General features: G+C 29.0%; 1 protein-coding gene across 1 annotated transcript; it reads left to right on the top strand.

Annotated features, from left to right (window-relative positions):
* Nucleotides 1-17,486: 17,486 nt before the first annotated feature.
* LOC145001192 (STAY-GREEN-like protein) lies at nucleotides 17,487-19,613 on the top strand. The gene is made up of 5 exons (XM_078960549.1): nucleotides 17,487-17,830; nucleotides 18,062-18,238; nucleotides 18,597-18,755; nucleotides 19,029-19,175; nucleotides 19,294-19,613. Exons 1-5 carry the CDS (start codon nucleotides 17,675-17,677, stop codon nucleotides 19,411-19,413), a joined length of 759 nt encoding a protein of 252 aa, XP_078816675.1. The 5' UTR covers nucleotides 17,487-17,674; the 3' UTR covers nucleotides 19,414-19,613.
* The last annotated feature ends 1,796 nt before the right edge of the window (nucleotides 19,614-21,409 follow it).

The raw sequence follows: 21,409 nt of genomic DNA, 5'->3' as shown, positions 1-21,409 counted from the left end.
ACCCACAAGGTAAGTAAATATTCTATAAATCGGTCCATCAACAATTTATACTCTTACCATAATAACTGGATTTAATAAAATATTGTACAAATTTATGAAGTGGTCCCATAATTATCCAACACTATGATATTACCATAGGCTAACATGTATCATATAATCACACAAATTTCAGCAAAAGGGTATTTTGGTCAATTAACCTATTTTAAAAAAGGAAATGGGAGAATTTCATATATGTCCTTCTTAAACATCAAAATATCATATTTACCCAACATAATTTCTAAATATCATATTTACCCTTCATAAACTTTCTAAATATCATATTTACCCTTTATAAACTTTCTAAATATCATATATGTCCTTTTTAAACATCAAAATATCATATATGTCCTTCTTAAATATCAAAATATCGTATATGCACTTTTTAAACATCAAAATATCAATGATAATATTTACAATATCCTCCATCTACAAAATGATAATAATCAACAACAACAAAAACTAAACAATCAAAATATACATTCCATAGAAAGGATTAAAGATGAATTTTTTTGTCTGTCAAGAGACCGATATTCCAACAATTTACAAGTTCACATTCCATTATCATAGATAATATTGTTAAATTTATTAATTATTATAATAATTCTAAGGTATAAAAATGATTATAAAATATTAAAACATTATAAAAATAATTTGGGCAAATATGATATTTTGAAGGTTTATGAAGGGTAAATATGATATTGAGAAATTAAACTGGATAAATATGATATTTTGAAGTTTAAAAGGGGCATATATGAAATTCTCCCAAAGGAAATTTTTGGATTTTAAGGGATCATTAATTTACTTATTTTTTTAAAATCTGAATTTTTAAAATAATTTTAATTAAATTTTAATATTATTTTTAATAATAACCGATTTTATTATATCAGAATGATAAAAAAATCAACAATAAACTAGTAAATATATTTGCGGTTTTATTCTTTCAGAATATTATTTCATTCATTACTTTTTATATTAAATATGCTTAAAGAATTATACAACATATTATCAATAATAATATTTTCTTTATAATACCAAAATTCTGAAAGAATAACAAGTGTAATTCTTAAAAAATAACAATATTTTTAAACAATGAGTGTAATCATTCTTTAATTCATTCTTCAAGCCTTTCTCATCAGGTCTTCAAGTCATTCTTCAAGCCATTTCTATCACAAATTTATTATCAAATATTTTGTAGTGATACATTTGTAACAACTGCACATTAAACATATAAATAATTAACTACAACTCTATCAAAATACAGTAATAATATTCTTTATATAATAAACTATTCTTGCAGAATGATTTTGAATATTCTTAAAGAGTTTGTATTATCAAGAATATATCCAACGAAAAAACAATTGAAATATAAATACATGAAAAGATCACGTTAACTCAAAAGGTGACTAAAAAAATAACATTATTTGTTGAATATTCTAACAGAATAATATACTTGTTGCATAATATTCTTAATATTCTTTGCTGAATATTCTAATAGAATAATATACTTGTTGCATAATATTCAGAAGCCACAAAAACTTAGCTTTCATATATGAAAAACGATAAAAAAAAAAAAAGATTGTTTAATTTGTTGATTTTCACATTTGTTCGTTTTTCAAAAAGGATGGTATGCAGTAAATGCAAGTTCTCATCAACTTTCCTCTTGGACAACTTGTAAACCACTGAAACAACATGTAAATTGAGATTTGCATAAACAACATAAAGATATATAAATATTCTTTGTTTAATATTCTAACAGAATAATATATTTGTTGCATAATATTCTTAACATTCTTTGTTGAATATTCTAACAGAATAATCGATATGAAAAAACATATCAAACTTGCCTCTTTTACACAAAATACTCTCTTTTTGACATTATATCAAACACTTGGAAATGTTTTATTATCAAACACTTGGATAGCTTGTAAGCCACTAAAACAACATGTAAATTGAGATTTGCATAAACAACATAAAGATATATAAATATTCTTTGTTGAATATTCTAACAGAATAATATACTTCTTGCCTCTTTTACACAAAAACTTTCTCTTTTTGACATTATATCAAACACTTGGAAGACATGTTTTATTATTAAACACTTGGATAAGACAGGTCCAATTCCATTATTGAATTCTTAATCAATGAAGTCCAATTAATTTCAAACAAAGACAAAAGAGAAATCAAACCAAGGGAGAATCATACCTGACAACTTGAAGACTGTTAGTTGGAGTAAAACACCATGGTTGTTTGTGATTGTTCATGCTCCATGGTATGATCAATACGAGGGTATCGATGAAGGGAAAGGAACGGAGGCAACAGTGTTGCCGTCAAGTGGCAGCGACGGCTGCTCCTTCTTCTATCCGACAACAATCACGCAGGGAGCGAAAGACTTCGGTCCTCAATTGATCCGGGAAGAAAGAAACACAACCAACGACTCTTAATCGATCGCAAGGAAGGGCTGTAAACGGCGGTGTGAAGTCATTGATTTTCTTCTCTGTAGTGGTGATGTTCCAGGCAGGAAACAAAAGTGAAGGACTATGTCAAATATATTTACTTATTTCCATAATTGTAAGATTTCAATTAAATGATTTTCTTAATTAAAAGTACAAAAGTTCCAAAATACTCTTTAATGATTTATTTAATTATTTATTATTTCTTGAATTTTCATTGGTGCATTTAAGCATACAATATTTGTTGGAAACATTTGAACTTATCTCTCTCTCTCTCTCTCTCTCTATATATATATATATATATATATATATATATATATATATATATATATATATATATATATATATATATATATATATATATATATATATATATATATATAGGTTGTGTCTTAATTTTAGCAGATGCCTTTTTTTGACAGGAACGTGGAATGGACAAAAGGATACCGCAACTTCCTATATTTCCATCCGATCAAAATGCCATTGTGGAGTCAAAAGCCAAAAGTAACAAAGCATTATTAACTTGATTGATATCGATTGATGCCAAGACTGCCAAAATTTTGAAAAAAGTACCGTATTTTGTATGTAAAATTTATTTAAACTATATGTTTTAAATATTTTAGTTTATAATTATTTTATATATCTATTAATGGTCGATATGAAATTCATACTAGTAAGTCTAATATACTAATGTTTGGATGAGCGTAGATTAGTTGTTGACTCGTGGCATGGTGAGTACGACAAAAGGCTTAGAAAATCATAAAAATACTAACATAATGTTTTTTTATTCTATAAACAACACTTAATTCAAACTATTCGTTGATATTATTCTAGTCCCTATTAGTGACCAGGTGCAATATCATATGTTATACCCACTTTTGAAGCCGACAAAATAAGATGGTTAAACCCACATACATATCTTGTCTAAAGAACTAAATTATTATGGGAATAAAAGACAAATACGTAATTTCTTGATTGTTATATAAAAATAATATGATTTTATAAACACGCAACTAGTTTCTAGTATATCCACAAGCATTCATCTTTCACACATACGTGATGGAGATGCCCTGTCCTATGTCACATTCATTATTACGTACAAATGCATATAGATTGATTTTTAATAGCCCATTAACCAACTAATATATATTACATATGTAATCTACACGTAAATTCATGTAAAACATATTTATTAGAAATAGCAAACTCAAATTCGTTGCGCCTATTGGCACTTGTTTCCAACGAAGTCCTTAACTTGGAGGTTATATCTGCATCCTTTCTATTCCCAATTTGATTGAATATATCAAGATCTCGTAGAAATCCAAAAAATCATAGAAGTTGCATATTCAGTTCCCGATCATTCATTTTATTAAAGGTATAAACGTCAAACGTAATGTTTGGATCTCACACTATCACATATACACTTCCTGATATAAATTATTTTATGTTTGAATATTTATCAACATGCTTTCTACTCACGCATTCATTTAAATTTACTATAAATTATTTTATATTTGAATATTATTATTAAATACATTAATTATAATGTTACATTCTTATTTTTATTTTAAAAAAAATCGCCGACAACACCACATGCTCTCAACTTCACTCCTTAATCACGTCTCAAACTTATCAGCTATAAATTGTCGAACTCAAAATACACACACAAGTCAATCCGATGAACCCGTTTATCTAATAGGTTAGATCGGGTTAAAAATCTCAAACCATTTAAGTAAACGTGTTGGTTTGGATTGAAATCTTCAACTTTATGTTCGAGGATACAACCACAAGTATGGGGTTCAGTTTATAGTTACTTCAGTTTCCTCCGTTTGGTTTTTTCGGAATGAATTATATTGTGTCCAAACCGAAAACCAATCCAAACCAAACCAAAATTTGAATTATAATTCAATTTGATTGGGTTTGAAAACCCAGAAAACCAAAATTTATAAAACAAAGTTTGAAGTTCCAACTTTCTAAACATAAAATATACATTTCAATTTTTAGTTAAGTATAAAAAAATCCAAATGCATAACCCATGAATAATGAAATATATCAAATCAAAACACACACTATATCGTAAAAAAACGACACATAACCCATGAATTATGAAATATATCAAATCAAAACATAAACTATATCGTAAAAAAACGACAAAATTTGATATTTCGACTCATTCTAATGTAATGAGTACGATAGTTCAAAATTATTATTAAAGAATTTAAAATTTTGAACTATTTAAGTATAAATTATTTATTAAATAATAAATAAATAAAGGTAATTCTATATTTCGGTTTGGTTTGGTTTGGTCTAAATATCACGATATCATACCTCAAACCATAAACCGAATTCATAATTCATTTTGGTCTGAACCAAACCAGAAACCGAATTAAAAATTATTTTGGTCCGAAAGTAGTTCCGGTCTAATTTGGTTTTGCAGTTTCTTCGGTTTCAAAACAAATATCGATAATAAATGATGATTATAATTTATTTTTATGATAATATAATATGCAAATTAAAATGGTAATATCTTAATTTATTTTTTAATATATAATTGATGAAATAATCAAATTTGATTTTGTGATTAAATACAAAAAAGTTGTTAAGAAATTAAACGTTTCATATCGATGAAGAATCAACGTATAATAATCAAATAGAGCATTTAAAAAGGTTTAGGTTTTTGGAGAAGATATTTACAAATAGGTTTTTCTTAATTTGACCACGAGTAATTATTTATGTTTAACCTTGTATTACCTTATTAAACTAAATTAATGTTCACTTTATTTTGTTTATTTAAGCAATGATTAAACAACGATTATTTAATTACTTAATCATGAAATTTAAATACATATACCACTATCACTTTATTCAAAATTTCCATTACGATGAAATGATCATGTTTTGTCATCGATCATGAGCATTGTTTGTTGCGTAGTAGAATGAATCTCCTTTTGATTATTGTCTAGATACATTTGAACAAATATTTTTCTATTGGAATGACAGTAAGTATCTATATATACTTTTTGTACCTTATCTATTGTATTACATAAAGTACTATTAAAAATTTATGTCACACATTATTGATCTATTGAATGCATTATTTATTTTGTACAAATGAGGTTAAAGTACGGTAGAAAATAAGATAAAAGAACTTAACACAATACTTTTTAAAGATGCATAAAAGGTTCTATTGTTGTAAAATTACTAACTTTTAAAAATTATTTCATATTGCCAAATTATTTTCATCAAAAAACATTTGTTATGCTTGTATTAATTGTGTTGGAAATGTGTCTGTCCCTCCAAGTGGTTGAAGATTCAACTTTTGTGGTGGATAAAAAATTATGAATTAGCTACAATTAGATAAACATATGAATTAGCCGTTTAAAAGAAATGTCAAATTATCTGCATTAGTAATTTAGTTTGTCTTAAAGTTAAAGATTATAGTGAAAATTATTTAATAGGTTAATATATTTTTTATTTTGTATATATTTAGTCACTGATTTTTTTGTCCATATTTGATAATTTAACTTAATTTTTTGTATATTCAATCTTTATAACCGACTACTACAGATTAAACAAAAAAAATGACTTAACATGGTAATATAATTTTCAGTTTGTACACATTTGTTCTTATATTTTTACACATATTCAGTCTTCATGACTGCTTTCTTCAGGTTTTGCTCACAACATCTTAAATGTGACACTCATTAATGAGGTGCTCTCATACGTGGCTTGTTCCTCACTTATATTAGTACCCTAACTTATGAATTGGTCAAATAATATTGGTATAGTTTTCTCCAAGCAGAAGATGTCTTAGGTTTTAGTTTCATCTATTTCCATAAAAGATAATAAGATTCTTCGTGATTGCTTACTTCCAACTCGAATTTACATTTCCAAGACGAAAGATGACAATAACACCCTAAAAAAGTTTAGAGTCTTCCCTAATCCATACATGAACCATGTATGAAGTAGGAAAATACTCTAAATTTTTTTGTCAGTGTTCTTTTGTCTTGAAAGTGCAAATTCGAGTTTGGAGGAAGTAATCATAAAGAATCTCGGTGTCTATCATGGAAATAGATGAAATGAAGTCGAAGACATCTTTTGTTCGGAGAAAACCATGGCAACAAAATTATTTGACCAATTTTTGAATTAGGTTACCGATATAAGTGATGAACGAGTCACATATGAGAACACTTTATTAATGATTGTCCCACGTAGGATGTCGTGAGCAAAACCTGAAGAAACCGAACATACGAAGTGAATATATACAAAAACATTAATGACTAAATATTTAAAACTAAAAATTACATTAGCTTATTAAGTAATCTTTTTGGTTTTATTTGGAATAGTTTGATATAAGGATTGAACATGTACAAAAAAACAAGTTAAATGGTCAAATGTGGATAAAAAAATCCAGTGATTAAATGTGTACAAATAAAAAATGTATTATCTTATTAAATCATTTTCCCTAAAATGTACGCTGTTATTTTTTAGATCGGTGATTCAATTCAAGTATCAAAGTTAAAATCAGATTTTTTTTTTAATTATAAGACATTAAAAATCATAAATATTTTGTAATCCTATTATTTTTTTATCAAATCATTTTCAAATTAAATAATATTTTTTCTATATATACTTTAGTTCATAACATAGTATGGGTACATTTTGGATCTATGATTTTAAATCACATAATTTAGGATTATAACATTTTCAATCAAAACAAATGTTTATGTCGTACAAAAGTTTTTTATCATAATAATTTTGAATTATACAATTTTAAATCATATAAGATATGATTATGATTAAAGGTGATAATATTTTTGAATCATAAACATATTCAATCATAATATTTTTATATCCCTTTTTTTTAAATAAATATAATATCTTCAATCAAATCAATTTTTTATCTCATAAATCATAACGGTTCTTCTATTTAAAAAAAAAATTATTTGAACAGTTCCTATATTATAAAAAATGTATATAGTTCAATATCAATCATGTAGCAATTCTGGAAACCATGGCTAGCGGGCTAGACTTCAATCGTTATGAGTTCTGTTAGCCCAACTTTCTTTGTTTTAGGCTACTGGTTGGGCTCTTATATGAGTTCCTTAATTACTTTAGGCTTTAGGTTTATGTTTTAGGGATAAATCTAACCGTATTTTAATCTTAATGTCTATTTAAAGAAAATAACAAAAAAAATATATTATTTTTAGCAAAAATAACCATTTTGGTCTGGAATTGGCATTCCAGATTAAGAAAAACACTTTTTTCTGACAAAAAAATACATTTCAGACTGAATTTCGGACCAACATTCCAGGTTCTGGATTAAAATTTCGGATTTCGAAGCAAACTCAAGAATTTTAAGAACAAGACAAAAATCTGATAATCAATTCCGAAATTTCAAAAAAAAATCCGATTTTTTATTTATATGTAACAAAAAGTTAAATAAACATAGTAATTTGAACTGTATACGATATTAGTGTTAAATTTGGACATTTTATTGAAAAACGTTGACCTCAAGCGCTTCGAAATGTACCATTCGGAATCCGAAAGAAATATAAAAAGGTTTCTTTGAAAAAAATAAAAAATAATAAAATAATAAGAAAAAACTCTAATAGTATTTCGGAATGAAGACATTCCCTAGAAAGTGGTTATTTTTCAAAAACTGAAAAAATATATTATTTTCTTTGAAAAACTCATTTATAGATTACTTAATTTCCCTTTATTTACCTTGTAACTAATATAGTTCTTGGATATATATTTATTTTGAAATTATCCCTTTCATGGGTGTGAATCATGTCATAATGCTAGCGAGGATGTTGGTGATATGCGTCTTTTTAAGGTGTTCAACCTAAAGCGATCATGTTTAAAACTTAATTGCTCATGTGGAACACAATATTTTAGAAATAGGAGTCGTAACACTTGTATTTTAATACATATGATGTTATCAAAATCATAATAGAACTTTCAGAATCAAAAATTTGAGTATGTGATACCTTAGGCCGTGAATACAACAATAAAAAATGATGATGTCTAAAATTAGGCTAAGTAAATCTCCAACCCAACATTTATTTTTTATATAAAAATGGTGCGGAATCATCTACAATCCGAGTTCATTTTCTATATTATTTTTGTTTAAAAAAAAATAGTATAACACAAATTGGATGTTATGCTATTTATTTACAACAAAATGGTACAACACTTGCATGTCGATTTTAATCAATCGCATTTACACCAAAATAATGCAAGACTTTCGTGTCAATTTTAATTAATTGTCTTTGATTTTATTTTATTTTGTTTATATGAATATGTATATTCTAAATATATTAATTATTCACTTAAATTGACATTAATTAATCATAAATATATAAAAAAATCGTTTAAAATTATAATTTTTTTATTTTATAAATGTCATTAATAAGATAACATCTAATTCGGATCACTGATATACAAATAATATTTTTTGTTATAATTTTATAATAATATATTTTGTCAAATTTTTAGATAGAAAAAAAATAAAAATAAATAGATAAAAGACAAAATTTCACAATTGGTCCCTGTGGTTTACATAATTTCGTACTTTGAGTACTTCCTAGCAAAAAGTTACGCGACTGGTCCCTGTGGTTTTTAAAATTACATGAAATGTCCTCCTACCGTTAAATCTAATTTTTTTGCTGTTAGATTTTAAGAAAAAAGATTATTTTGCCCTTGTACCATTATTGCAATACACTATAAACATCAAGGATCATTCGTGTAATTTCACATTTTGTAAATATATAAATATATATATATATATATATATATATATATATATATATATATATATATATATATATATATATATATATATATATATATATATATATATAATTTCAACAATTTGATAACTTTTTTTTAATCTTTTTGACATTTTGATTTCTATTTTTATTTTATAGTTTTAGTAATTTATGGCTTTTTGTTATATTTTTGTTTATTTTGAATCAAGTAAATAAACTTAAATTTGATAAATCATGTCGAAATTATTTTTTCCTTTAATTTTTCTTATTTGTGAATTGAAGCGTTAATATTATTTTATTTTATTTTAATTTTATGTCGTTACTGTTAATGTTTTTTTATCACTCAATAGTTAATATCGTTAGCAACTTTATGTTTGCATTTATCATTATCCTTATTTGACCTTTTGTTTTCTATTTTTGTTATAATTTTAATTATTTATTATTCTTCTATTGTTTTTATATATTTTGATTCAAGTAATGAAAAATAGAAACACAAAAAACAAAAACTCAAACACCAAATTCTAATATACTATAATATATTAATACATTTTAAATTTTCATCTTTTTTTGGATTTTTCGTATTTTTTTTAATTTTTTTGTATTATTTTTTTTAATTTTTTTCGTATTATTTTTGAATTATATCCTACTTTTTCTTTTTTGGTTTCGTTTTATTTTTCATCAACTTGAAAGCTTTTTTTGACCTTTTCCAAAAGATGTAAAATGTATGAATATAGTAGAGTATATTACAATTTTTGTGTTTGAGTTTTTATAGTTTTCTTTTTTTCTTAATAATTTTGGTTATTTATGGTTTTTGTAATTTATTTTATTTTCAGTAAATAAAATAGTTATATTTACAAATATAAATAAAGAAAATGAACATAAATTTTTTATTTACACAAATCAAAATAAAAAAAAGTTACAAAAACTACAAATAATAAAAATTAGTAAGAAAAATGTGAAAAAAACCAAAAAATATGAAATGTGTAAAATGTGTCAATATATTAGAGTATTTTACAACTTTGGTGTTTGAGTTTTTTCCTTTGTTTTGTTTTGTTTTGTTTTGTTTTTTTTTATTACTTGAATCAAAATAAATAAAAACAATAGAAGAATAACAAATAACTAAATATATATAAAAAAAACAACAAAAAACGAAATAATGATAATGATAAATGCAAACATAAAGTTGCTAACGATATTAACTATGGAGCATCAAAAAAAAAAAAAAAACACTGTAACAACATAAAATTAAAAAAAATAAAAAAAACATTAGCGTTTCATTTCATAATTAAGAAGAAAAAAAGTTTCGATATGGTTTATCGAATTTAAGTTTATTTAGTTGAATCAAAATAAATAAAAACATTAAAGAAAACCATACATAACTAAAATTATATAAAAAAATGTTATAAAGATTAAAAAAAATATCAAGTTGTTGAATATATATATATATATATATATATATATATATATATATATATACCGGATTTATATTTATAATTTATATATCTACAAAATTTCATATTTAGAAAAATACACGAATGGTCCTTGAGGTTTGTAGTGTATTGCAATATTGGTACAAGTGCAAAATAGTTTTTTTCCTTAAAATCTAACGACAGAAAAGTTAGATTTAACGGCAGGAGGACCTTTCATGTAATTTTACAAACCATAGGGACTAGTTGCGTGACTTTTTGCTTGAAAATCCGCAAAATGCGATATTCTGTAAACCATAGGGACCAATTGTTAAATTTTTTGTCTAGATAAAAAGCTAACAAGTTGAAATGTATTTTTTACAATCCATATAAGTTTAAAAAGAGAATATAATAATGAATATATTTTTTATGTAAAAATCGGTATAGAGTTGGAAATGAAATATTATTTATATCATTTTTGTGTAAAAAAATAGCGTATGTTTGGAGATGATCTTAATGGGCAATGCATCCATTGTGGTGGTCTGGGTGGACCCAACATTAGAAACGAAATTGACTGAAGCATTTGCAATATGTAAATTAAAATGGAGAGTTAACCACAAAAATAATATCGTGAGTGTGTTTAGTATGGATATGTGTGTTCATAATGTAATGTATGCTTCTAAAACATTCATACAATACAAAATAACCTAAAAGGCTAAAACATACTTATTCAGCCTTTTAAAGTGTTTTTGTTGTAATTGTGCTTGAAAACGAAGGATAGTTATGTAACTACATGCATGACAAACATGTGTGTCAACCATGATCTAAATGTGCAAAAAAATAGGTGTAACGCCCTAAAATCATGACTTAAAAAAAATTATTTTTAGATTAATAAATCGTTAGTACACGTCTTTCCCATAACAACCAGGGTAAATTAATTTTTAACGTAGCGTTGTCAATCAAAGTATTTCACGGAAAACGGAAACATGCGGTGCGTGCTCTGCAATCATCTCGAGCCCTTCCAATTGAAAACCAGAGTACCTGAAACATAAACTGAAAACCGTAAGCACAAAACTTAGTCAGTTCTTCAAAATACCACACAACATACAACCACAAAATATCATGCAACGTACATATAGTTGTCATGGGCTCCCCTATGGTCTTTATCTGATATGACATGGGATCCCCCATGGTCTTTACCTGGAATGTCATGGGCTACCCCCATGGTCTAATATCCAAATGTCACGGGCTCCCATCGGGGTCTTCCATGCAAGCATCACAGAGACAACTAGCATATCACATATCATAGAACAACTAGCATATAACATAACGCATAATGGGCCGACATTGGTACCATCGACCCATGGATATAGTGAGGAGACTCACCTCGTACTGTCGAATCATACAGAAAATCCTTGGTTGCTGGTTGATAGATCCTCAATCTACCAATAACAAAACAACACCCAATTAACAAGTGGGTTCTAATCCACACCTATAACTTCATACCTGGGATAAAAAGACCATTCCAAACTATAATCTAAAAAGCCCAAAAGCCAAATTAATCAACCAATGACCCAATTTTCCAAATTGGGCCCAAGCCTCTACATGGGCCTTGCCTTAAGGCACAACCATTCTTTCTAGTCCAGCACACTTAACATTATGATAGCCCATTGACCAATAATCATCAAAACCTAATCATGGCCCATTTATGGCCCAATTTTCCAAATTGGGCCCAAACCTTTCCAATGGGCCTTATCCTAAAGCCCAAAAATTTCCTTAGTCCAGAAATCTATTTCCAATGGCCCACAATAGCTAAGTCCAAGAAATGGCCCAACCCTAAGCCCACTAATGTGAAATCCATTCTGACTAAGTACGTAGGGCGTACTCAGTTGTAGTTGCGCGTACTTGGTTGATTGCTTGTACGATGCGCATACAGGCTTGTATGCCCAGCGTCCTTCATTCTTAATCTCACTTTTGCCATTAAGCACTTAATGCTTATCCTATAAATCCAAATCACATATTTGAGTCCTAAACGACTTCTAGACCCATAAAGTCACTGGCTTGGTGACTTCGCATGCCCCAAATGGACCCAAACTCAAAATATAGCATTCTACTATCATGGAATTTACTCAAACTCCAACATAGATGGTCTTAAACTCTAAAGGTACCAATTTTGTGGACCTTGAACCTCAGAAACACTAAGAGGGGCAACTCAAAGCTCCTATAATGGAATCAAGACCATTAGATCTCTAATAGCTTATTTTATTTCCTTATTTTTATTACTTTAGTTTAGATTTTTAGATCTTTTTATTATTATTGCATTGTATTTTATTTATTTTCTTTATTATGGATCATACCGATGACTTTTTATGTTGCATAAGATATTTTGTAGGGTTTTGGAGTTTATTGCGTTTATGATTTAGCTTGGAAATGGGCTTTGTGGGCTTCCGAGGCATCATTGGGCTTTGCGGATCTATTAAAGGAAATTTGGGCTTAAAAGGCTATGGACTTGGATGAAGTGGGCTTGTGAAGAGCAGTCATGGATCTTTATTTTAGGCTTGGAGCATCCATATTTGAAGCTAGAAGATGATTGGTTAGTTTGAATCATGTGGGATATGGAGGGGACCAAGGGAATCTTTGGTAGTGGGATGGTTAGTGGAGGGAAAATGAGCCAATAGCATCCAACAACTCTTGCCCGGGTGAAATCTCCGTCGCACGGGTACCCGCGTAACTGCCCAGTTTTGGGTATTTTGGTCATTTGGGCTTACCATTACCTTGAGGGGTTGGATCTATCTGCTATCACATCGATTTTACACCATTGGAGACCAGAAGGAGATTTTGGAGTTGAAACTCATTTCTTTTCATCTATCTAAGTTTTTGGTAGTTTCTTTATGCAATTAGACTTTTGTGATTGTTATTCTATTGCTATGAGTGACTAAATCCACTATTTTGGTAGGCCTTGGCTAAAACCTTTGAATGTTTGTGGGTTTTTGAAGGATTTATGTTTATTTATCATGTATCTTATGTCTATGATTCTAGTTCATAATTCCTATGCTTGTTTAATGCTTTGATCATGAGCTTGGTACTTTAATAAGCAATTGTTGGTTTATCTATTTGGTTTAGCATTGAATCATTGAATTTACTTAGAACAAGGGATTTATCGGCTTTATGATGGTAGAAATCATCTCTAGCTTATGAATCACAACTCCTTTATGGACGTGTAAGCCTTGACATCCTCTAGGAATTGGGGATTTCTTCATTCTTAAGGCTAATCAACTTCTTGGGTTCAATTGCTTCAATTGGATCTTTGATTTTGATTAAGAAGGTGTGTTGTGGGCTTCCCTAACCTCCATACTACCTATGAGAAATCTTGGCATATCATGCTTCATGATTGTTATAACCAATTTGGGATGAATGATAAGCTTCATATTAAATCCTAATGATAAACACAAAAATGTTCATTGTGTTGAATTGCCTTGGTTTGCCAATTTTCTCCAAGATTTGAGCATCTCATCATCTTGGTTAATTGCAAGTTTTCTAGTTATTCAAGTCTTTTAGTTTTCAAGCAATCACAACACCCCTTTTAGTTTAATTGTAATTAGTTTATTTCCACTAGTTTTATTAAGTTGCATTGGTAATTAAATACAACCATTTCCCTGAGGATCGATACCCCTTTTTACCATTATATTACGTTTTATTTGCAAACAAATGGTGTAATTGACATCCCACCAATCTCATCCTTCGGACCAAAATGAACTAAAACTCACAAATGAGAGATCTAAGATAGAAATGATCAAGTTCACAGCTTTTTACCTCCAACAAGCTAGAAACGAGACATATAAGCAAGACCCATAAGCTCCTTCTTGATCCCCACCTTTGCATCAAACTCCACCTTCTTGAAAATGAACCAAACACACCAAAAATGGACACCATAAGCTCAAAATCCCACCATGAATGATTAAGGACGATTTCTAGGGTTTAGAGGGTGGGGGATAACTTAGAATGAAGAAAGAGGCTTAACCTTATGCTTATATAGGATACAACCCTTAGATTAGGGCATTCAATCTGACCCTCGTACGCCCCACGTACGAGGTTGCGCACCCCGACCCAACCTTGCACAAATGCCCCACATTCCTCCCAGCTGCGCCTCGCGTACTAGGGCTTTTCCCCAAACCCCTAATTCTTCTGAAGGCCATAACTCACTCGATACAACCCCGATTCCAACTATTCATATATCCATAAAAAGGTATCGAGACGCTCAACCCTATTATCAATTCAGACTCGCTATAAGATGTCCCGAACTAAATCCACTTTCCATAAAAGCCCAAGATCACAAATTACCGAAATACCCCTATGGCCCAAAAACTCAAACTGAATACTCGAGCGACCAAGATACATTATCCAACTCCAACTGGGTACAAAACCTAATCTCTCAAGGATCTGAAACCTAAAAATACCCAGTCCTTGATCTTCATCCTAAAAACGGAACAATTCAAAACAAGATGTTACAATGGGTAGATATTTTCTCGTTGTTAGCTATGATGGGACAAGATATAGTAGAAAGTAATGATAATCATTAATGTGGCAACGTCTCTCCGACGTGTGATTCGTAAGGAGATTTTTATGAGTTGTATGTTCATTTTGTTAAATAAAATAAAATTGTAGGTTATAAACCGCATAAAAATATGTTGTCAAAAAATAACTTATAACTTACTGCGTGACTATTTAAAAAAATTATATGAACTAATGTTTCAACAAAATTATTTAGAAACATATGTTATTTTATAAATTTCACTTAATTAGTTTATGAGCTAGTTTACCTATACATATATATATATATATATATATATATATATATATATATATATATATATATATATATATATATATATATACACTAATTTTTAGCTATTCATTAGTTTTCAGTACTCCTAAATAAATAAAAGACCAAACCAAAAATGAAATTTATCAATAATTACGGTATGTATAAAAAAGGATTCATTTTTAGACCGTAAAAAAATTATAAACCCATGGACAATTTTAAGGTTTTACTATTAAACTTTGGGAATAAGACTAATTAAGGTAATTAATTTTTCGGTTTGTTCACATGTAGGTAACTATTTTTTTTGTACATATTTAGGTAACAAACTTTTTGAAATTGTTCACATATGACCATTATAACTTGCTGTAGCAGGTTACATCCGGTTACAGTAGGTCATAATGGTTACATGTGAACACTTTCAACAAGTTCGTTACCTAGATATGTACAAAAGAAAAATAGTTACCAAAATATGAAGAAAACCAAAAGTAAGAGTAATTTACATGAATGGTTCCTGTGGTTTGGGGGAATTTATGCGTTTGGTCCCTAACTTATTTTTTTAATTCGGATGGTCCCTACTGTTTTGTTTTGTTGCGTTTGGTCCATGTCTTACCTAAAAAGACTAGTGTGTTCTTATTAATTTATTTTTTTTTAATTATTTTTTTTTATTTATGTATTTTTTTATATGTTTAAAAAGACTAATAGACCTCACATATCTGTATCTCCTTACCATCTCATCTTTCATCATCTTCAACTTCTATTTCTTTTCCATCTTTAATGACAACGAAGTCTTCACCATCTATTTTTTTGTCGGTCCTTCAACTCCAGCGAACCAACACTACAACCCAATAAAGTGAAGAGACAATAGGTTATGGTATTTGTTTGCCAAAGTTGAAGGACCAAAAAAAAGGATGGTGAAGACTTCCATGTCACTAAAGATTGAAAGCAAATAGAGGTTGAAGAGGATGCGAGATGGGATGGCGACCGGTGGGACCCAAATTAAATTTCTCAAATGTGGTTTCAGGTTTACGGTGAGAAGATACAGATATGTGGGGTCTATTAATCTTTTTAAACATATTAAAAAAACATAAATAAGAAAATTATTTAAAAAAATAAATTAATAAGGGCATAATAGTCTTTTTAGGTAAGATAGGGACTAAGCGCGTAACAAAAATAAACAGTAGGGACCATCCGATTTAAAAAAATAAGTTACGGACCAAATGCACAAATTCCCCCAAACCATAGGGACCATTCATGTAATTTACTCTTAGTTTTGGTTTTGTTCATATTTAGGTAACTGTTTTTTTTGTACAAATCTAGGTAACGAACTTGATGAAACTGTTCATATATAACCATTATGACCTACTGTAGCTGGATATAACCTGCTACAGCAGGTCATAATGGTCATATGTGAACAGTTCAAAAAAGTTTGTTACCTAGATGTGTACAAAAAATGATAGTTACCTATATGTAAACAACCCGAAAAGTTAATTACCTTAACAAGTCCTATTCCGTATCTTTTACTCTTGAGTAAATTACTGAAATGGTCCTTATGGTTTGGTTAAAATTATACATTTGATCCTTAAGTTTTTTTTTGTATTCAGATCGTCCCTATGGTTTGATTTTGTTGCGTTTTTCATCTCTTATATATATATATATATATATATATATATATATATATATATATAAAGTTAAGGATCAAACGTGCAATTTTAACCAAATTATAGGGACGAAAAACGCAATAAAATCAAACCATAAGAACGATCAGAGTGAAAAGAAAATTAAGGATCAAATGTGTAATTTTAACCAAACCTTAGTATAATTTTAGTAATTTACTATTTACTCTTTTAGAATTAAAAATCACAAATGAACTCAACAAAGCAATACATGGCCACGTATCTCACATTATCCATCAAATAGGAGGCTCCACCTAAACGAGTGGTTGCTTCTGCATTCCCATGGATTTTCGATAGGCTCCACAATAACAAAACACCCACCAACGAAATTTAGAAACTCAAAACTCAAAATCATAGGGTTTCCAAATGATTTTCTAACTTCAAAATTCCCACATACCACACACCTCTTTCTCCTTTGTTAGATTAGTAGGAAGAGTGAGTGGTGATGAATGGGGTAACCGAAAGATCAAATTATTAGTAGAAAGAGTGGTTGAAGAGAGATGAGTTTGCAATGGTGTCTATGGCAAGCAGAAATCTTTCATTAACATCCCTTCACAGGAATCTTTATAATACTTTCAGTTGCAGTTTAAATCCTTCAAGAAGACACTCACCAAATTCTGGTTTTCTTCCCGATACTCGACCTTCTTACAATACACTTGTTTACCAGGTTCTTTCCCTCTGTTTTGCTACCGAATTCATATGGTTTGACTTTGTTTCTTTCGATAATGATGCATAAAGTGATGAAATTATGTCTATTTGTTCGATGTATTTTGATCTTATAAAGAGGAAGAACAGCTCGTTTTAGTTTGATCGATGATGTTCGACTTTTTTTTTTTTGCTTCGGATTACTTGATATGCGTAAAGCTAATTTAGTTTTGTTTGGAATTTTATTTAACAGGCAGTGAAACTTTTAGGCCCTCCAGCAACCTTTTATCCCTCAAAACTACAAGTTGTTTTCAAGGGAGAAGAAACCGATCAGTTCACAAGAATTCTCCCAAGAACCTACAACCTTTCCCATTGTGACTTCACTGCTAACCTCACCTTAACTATCTCAAACGTTATTCACCATGACCAGGTTTCTATTTTCTTCCAGACGCATTCTATTTTCTATTTTCTTCCAGGTGTATCAGACACATTGTGCCTAAAAATAAATACAATGTGTCTATACATGCCGACAATGTGTCTGATTACACATTGTCTGATGTACATGACAGACACATTGTATAAGTACAATGCGTCTGTGTCCATCGGACACATACACATTACATGTGTCTGACACATTTTAAATGTGTCAGACACAATATGTGTTGCATAGTGTATGTTTGAGGCATAATGTGCCTGAAAATACATACAATGTATGAGATAGGATGTACCTAATGCATACTTAATTCCCTAGAAAAGGTGTTGATTGACTTGTACTTGTTTGATGTCAGTTGAGAGGGTGGTATAATAAGGACGATGTAGTAGCTCGGTGGGCTGAAGTGAAAGGTCATATGTGTCTTGATGTTCACTGCTATGTTAGCGGACCGAATTCTTTACTAGACCTTGTTGCAGAGTTCAGATACTACATTTTCGCAAAGGAATTGCCATTGGTAAATCAAATATCATCACCTTAATCTAATGATTATGAAGATTTTAGCGTTAGCTAAAGATGTGTAGCTTTCTAGGGCTATTTTTAATAGCGAGGACGTTCACGTTTTTTGCATAGAGGAAACATGTCTGTGTCACACCTTTTTGGATGGGACAAAAAGTACAATTTTTGTCACATCGACATCAGTCACATCCCAAACACAGTACAAGATCATCATGTCCTGTTATGTCTTGTGTAACAAATGGCGCCTAAGAGATTTTTGGTAAAAATGTAGGTTCTTGAAGCAGTGTTGTATGGGGATCGGGTTCTATTCAGTCAACATAAAGAGTTAATGGATGCATTTGTTCGGGTCTTTTTTCACTCAAGTTCAAGAAAGTACAACCGAGTAGAGTGTTGGGGTCCTCTCAAAGATGCTGCTAAGGTACTACACACAAATATACAATCTTCAATTTGTGTATAATTTAGCAGGATGTGAGAATCTATAAGTAAGGTCTCTGGTTCAAGTTTGTTTTAATAATTATGAATTTGGATATATTCAGGGAAGAGTAGGGGATCAAATGCAAGGTTTATTTGGAGGAAACATGGAATCATCTACACCTCCAAGTAATAATGGCTTACCTAAATCTGTATTTCAAATTCTTGCAACATTTCTTTTGTAATTAACCACACCATGGGGCAATGACATAGTGTAAAAAGAAAGTCAAACTGTGGGAGGGTTGAAAGTCAACCACTCAATTGCTGCATAGAGGTTGAGACTGAAATCTGAATTCATATTGATGATTGATGTCTCATTCATTCTTTTTTGTATCATTGAAATCAAGATTCTTGATTATAAAAAGACTGCATTTTGTTGATAGAAGCTTATTGTATTTCAGTCGAACATCGCCAAATCTTTATTTTGCAAAACAAAAAAAAAATCCGGTTTTTCTATGTTTCATATATACATAGTGCTTGTATGTATTTGTTTTTTAAATTGGTCATTTGTAGATCAAGGTAAGATGGTTATTTGATTAGATCTGGACAGTTTTTTCAATAAAAGAAAAATCTCATTTCCATCATCCCATTAACAACTAACAAGAAAAGAAAGAATTTTTTTATCTTCTATGCAACGCACTCTATCAAAGTCTCAATTAAAAGAAATAAAACCGGATACCTTGTGTTTCATGTTGTTTTCTGACTGAATCCTCCGGAAAACATATCGAACAGTTGCCCAATTGACACAAACTCCGACGTTTTATAATACAAACTATATACGATCAAACCCATTCAAATAATAGCATATCCCCTTCCATTAGACGCAAAGAAACCCACATGCATAAAACCTTTGAATCTCATTAAATTTGAAAAATCGATTGGAGAATCATACTATGATGGAAGAAGGCATGCATTCGAAGTGTCTACAAGGAGTTTAAAAGAAAGCTGCTTTAAACAGCTTTTAAGAGTTTTTAGCTTTTCATAGCTTTTAGTTTTTAATAAACTTTTGTGTATAAATAAAAGTTATAACTTCTAGCTTTTAGCTATCAAATCATATTTTTGATAAACTTTTTGTTTAGGACCAATTACTTCGTTTGGCTAATACTTGTCTCTAGGGATGTTTAAAAACATCCGTATCCAAAATTCCGAATCCGAATTAACCGAAAAATCAGATATCCGAATTTTTGGATTTTCGAAATTTCCGATATCCGTTTTTTCGGAATCGAAATTGGAGACTGTTTTTCATTTTTTTCGGATATCCGATATCCAAAAATTTTGATTTTAATTTATACATTATTTGTTATTTTAATCACATATGTCTTATAATATGGATATTAGTTACTATAACATATATATACTCTAATAAATGAACGTTTTTTTATCACATGTCACACTTTCATTTAATTAATCAATTGTCATTTTGTGATTATTTTGAATTAATTTTTTTTGCACGTGTTATTTTATGATTTTTTCTATTTTATTAAATTCAACATAATATTTTAATGTAATGATTGTAATAAATATAGTAATAAATGGATATCAATTTATTAGTTCTATTTGTTTATTTATTTAAATTTAAATTCTCAATTATAATAGTTCATTATTTTTCTTATTTTCTTATAAATTCAAAGTTTTCAAATATTTTGACCTTTATATTTAATTTTCTAAAAAATTAACCCATGTATTAAATGGGTTCATAATACCCTTAATTAAATACCTATATTACTTCATATTTCTTTCTAATTTAAAAATATGTCTTTCTAATTTAAAACCTTATATGCCTTTCAAATTTGAACAAAATTTCAAATTTCCGGATATCCGAATCCGTATCCGTAATTTCGGATATCCAAAATTTCAGATACGGAATTGGATACCAAAAATCAACGATCCGAAATTCGAATATCCGAATTTTCGGATATCCGGTTATGAACCCCTACTTGTCTTCTTGTTTGGAGTTTTTGATGGTTTTCAACATTAAAATTTGAATGACACATTAGATCGTTTTCCGAACAACCATGAATGTTGTGTCCAATTATCATTAGCAAAATGGATAACAACATTTATTTGCAGGATGCTGAAAGATTTTTGTGAGTTAAGAATAGTCGTTTGGCATCTTACATTGTTTTCAAAACCAAACAAAAACAAAACTTCCGAACTTCAATTTATGTATGGAAATCTAAT

The sequence above is a fragment of the Lactuca saligna genome, chromosome 6 (assembly GCF_052625555.1).
Source record: "Lactuca saligna cultivar CGN05327 chromosome 6, ASM5262555v1, whole genome shotgun sequence".
Taxonomy (NCBI): domain Eukaryota; kingdom Viridiplantae; phylum Streptophyta; class Magnoliopsida; order Asterales; family Asteraceae; genus Lactuca; species Lactuca saligna.
Note: the sequence above shows the minus strand (reverse complement) of the source record. Positions and strands in the feature narration are given on the sequence as shown.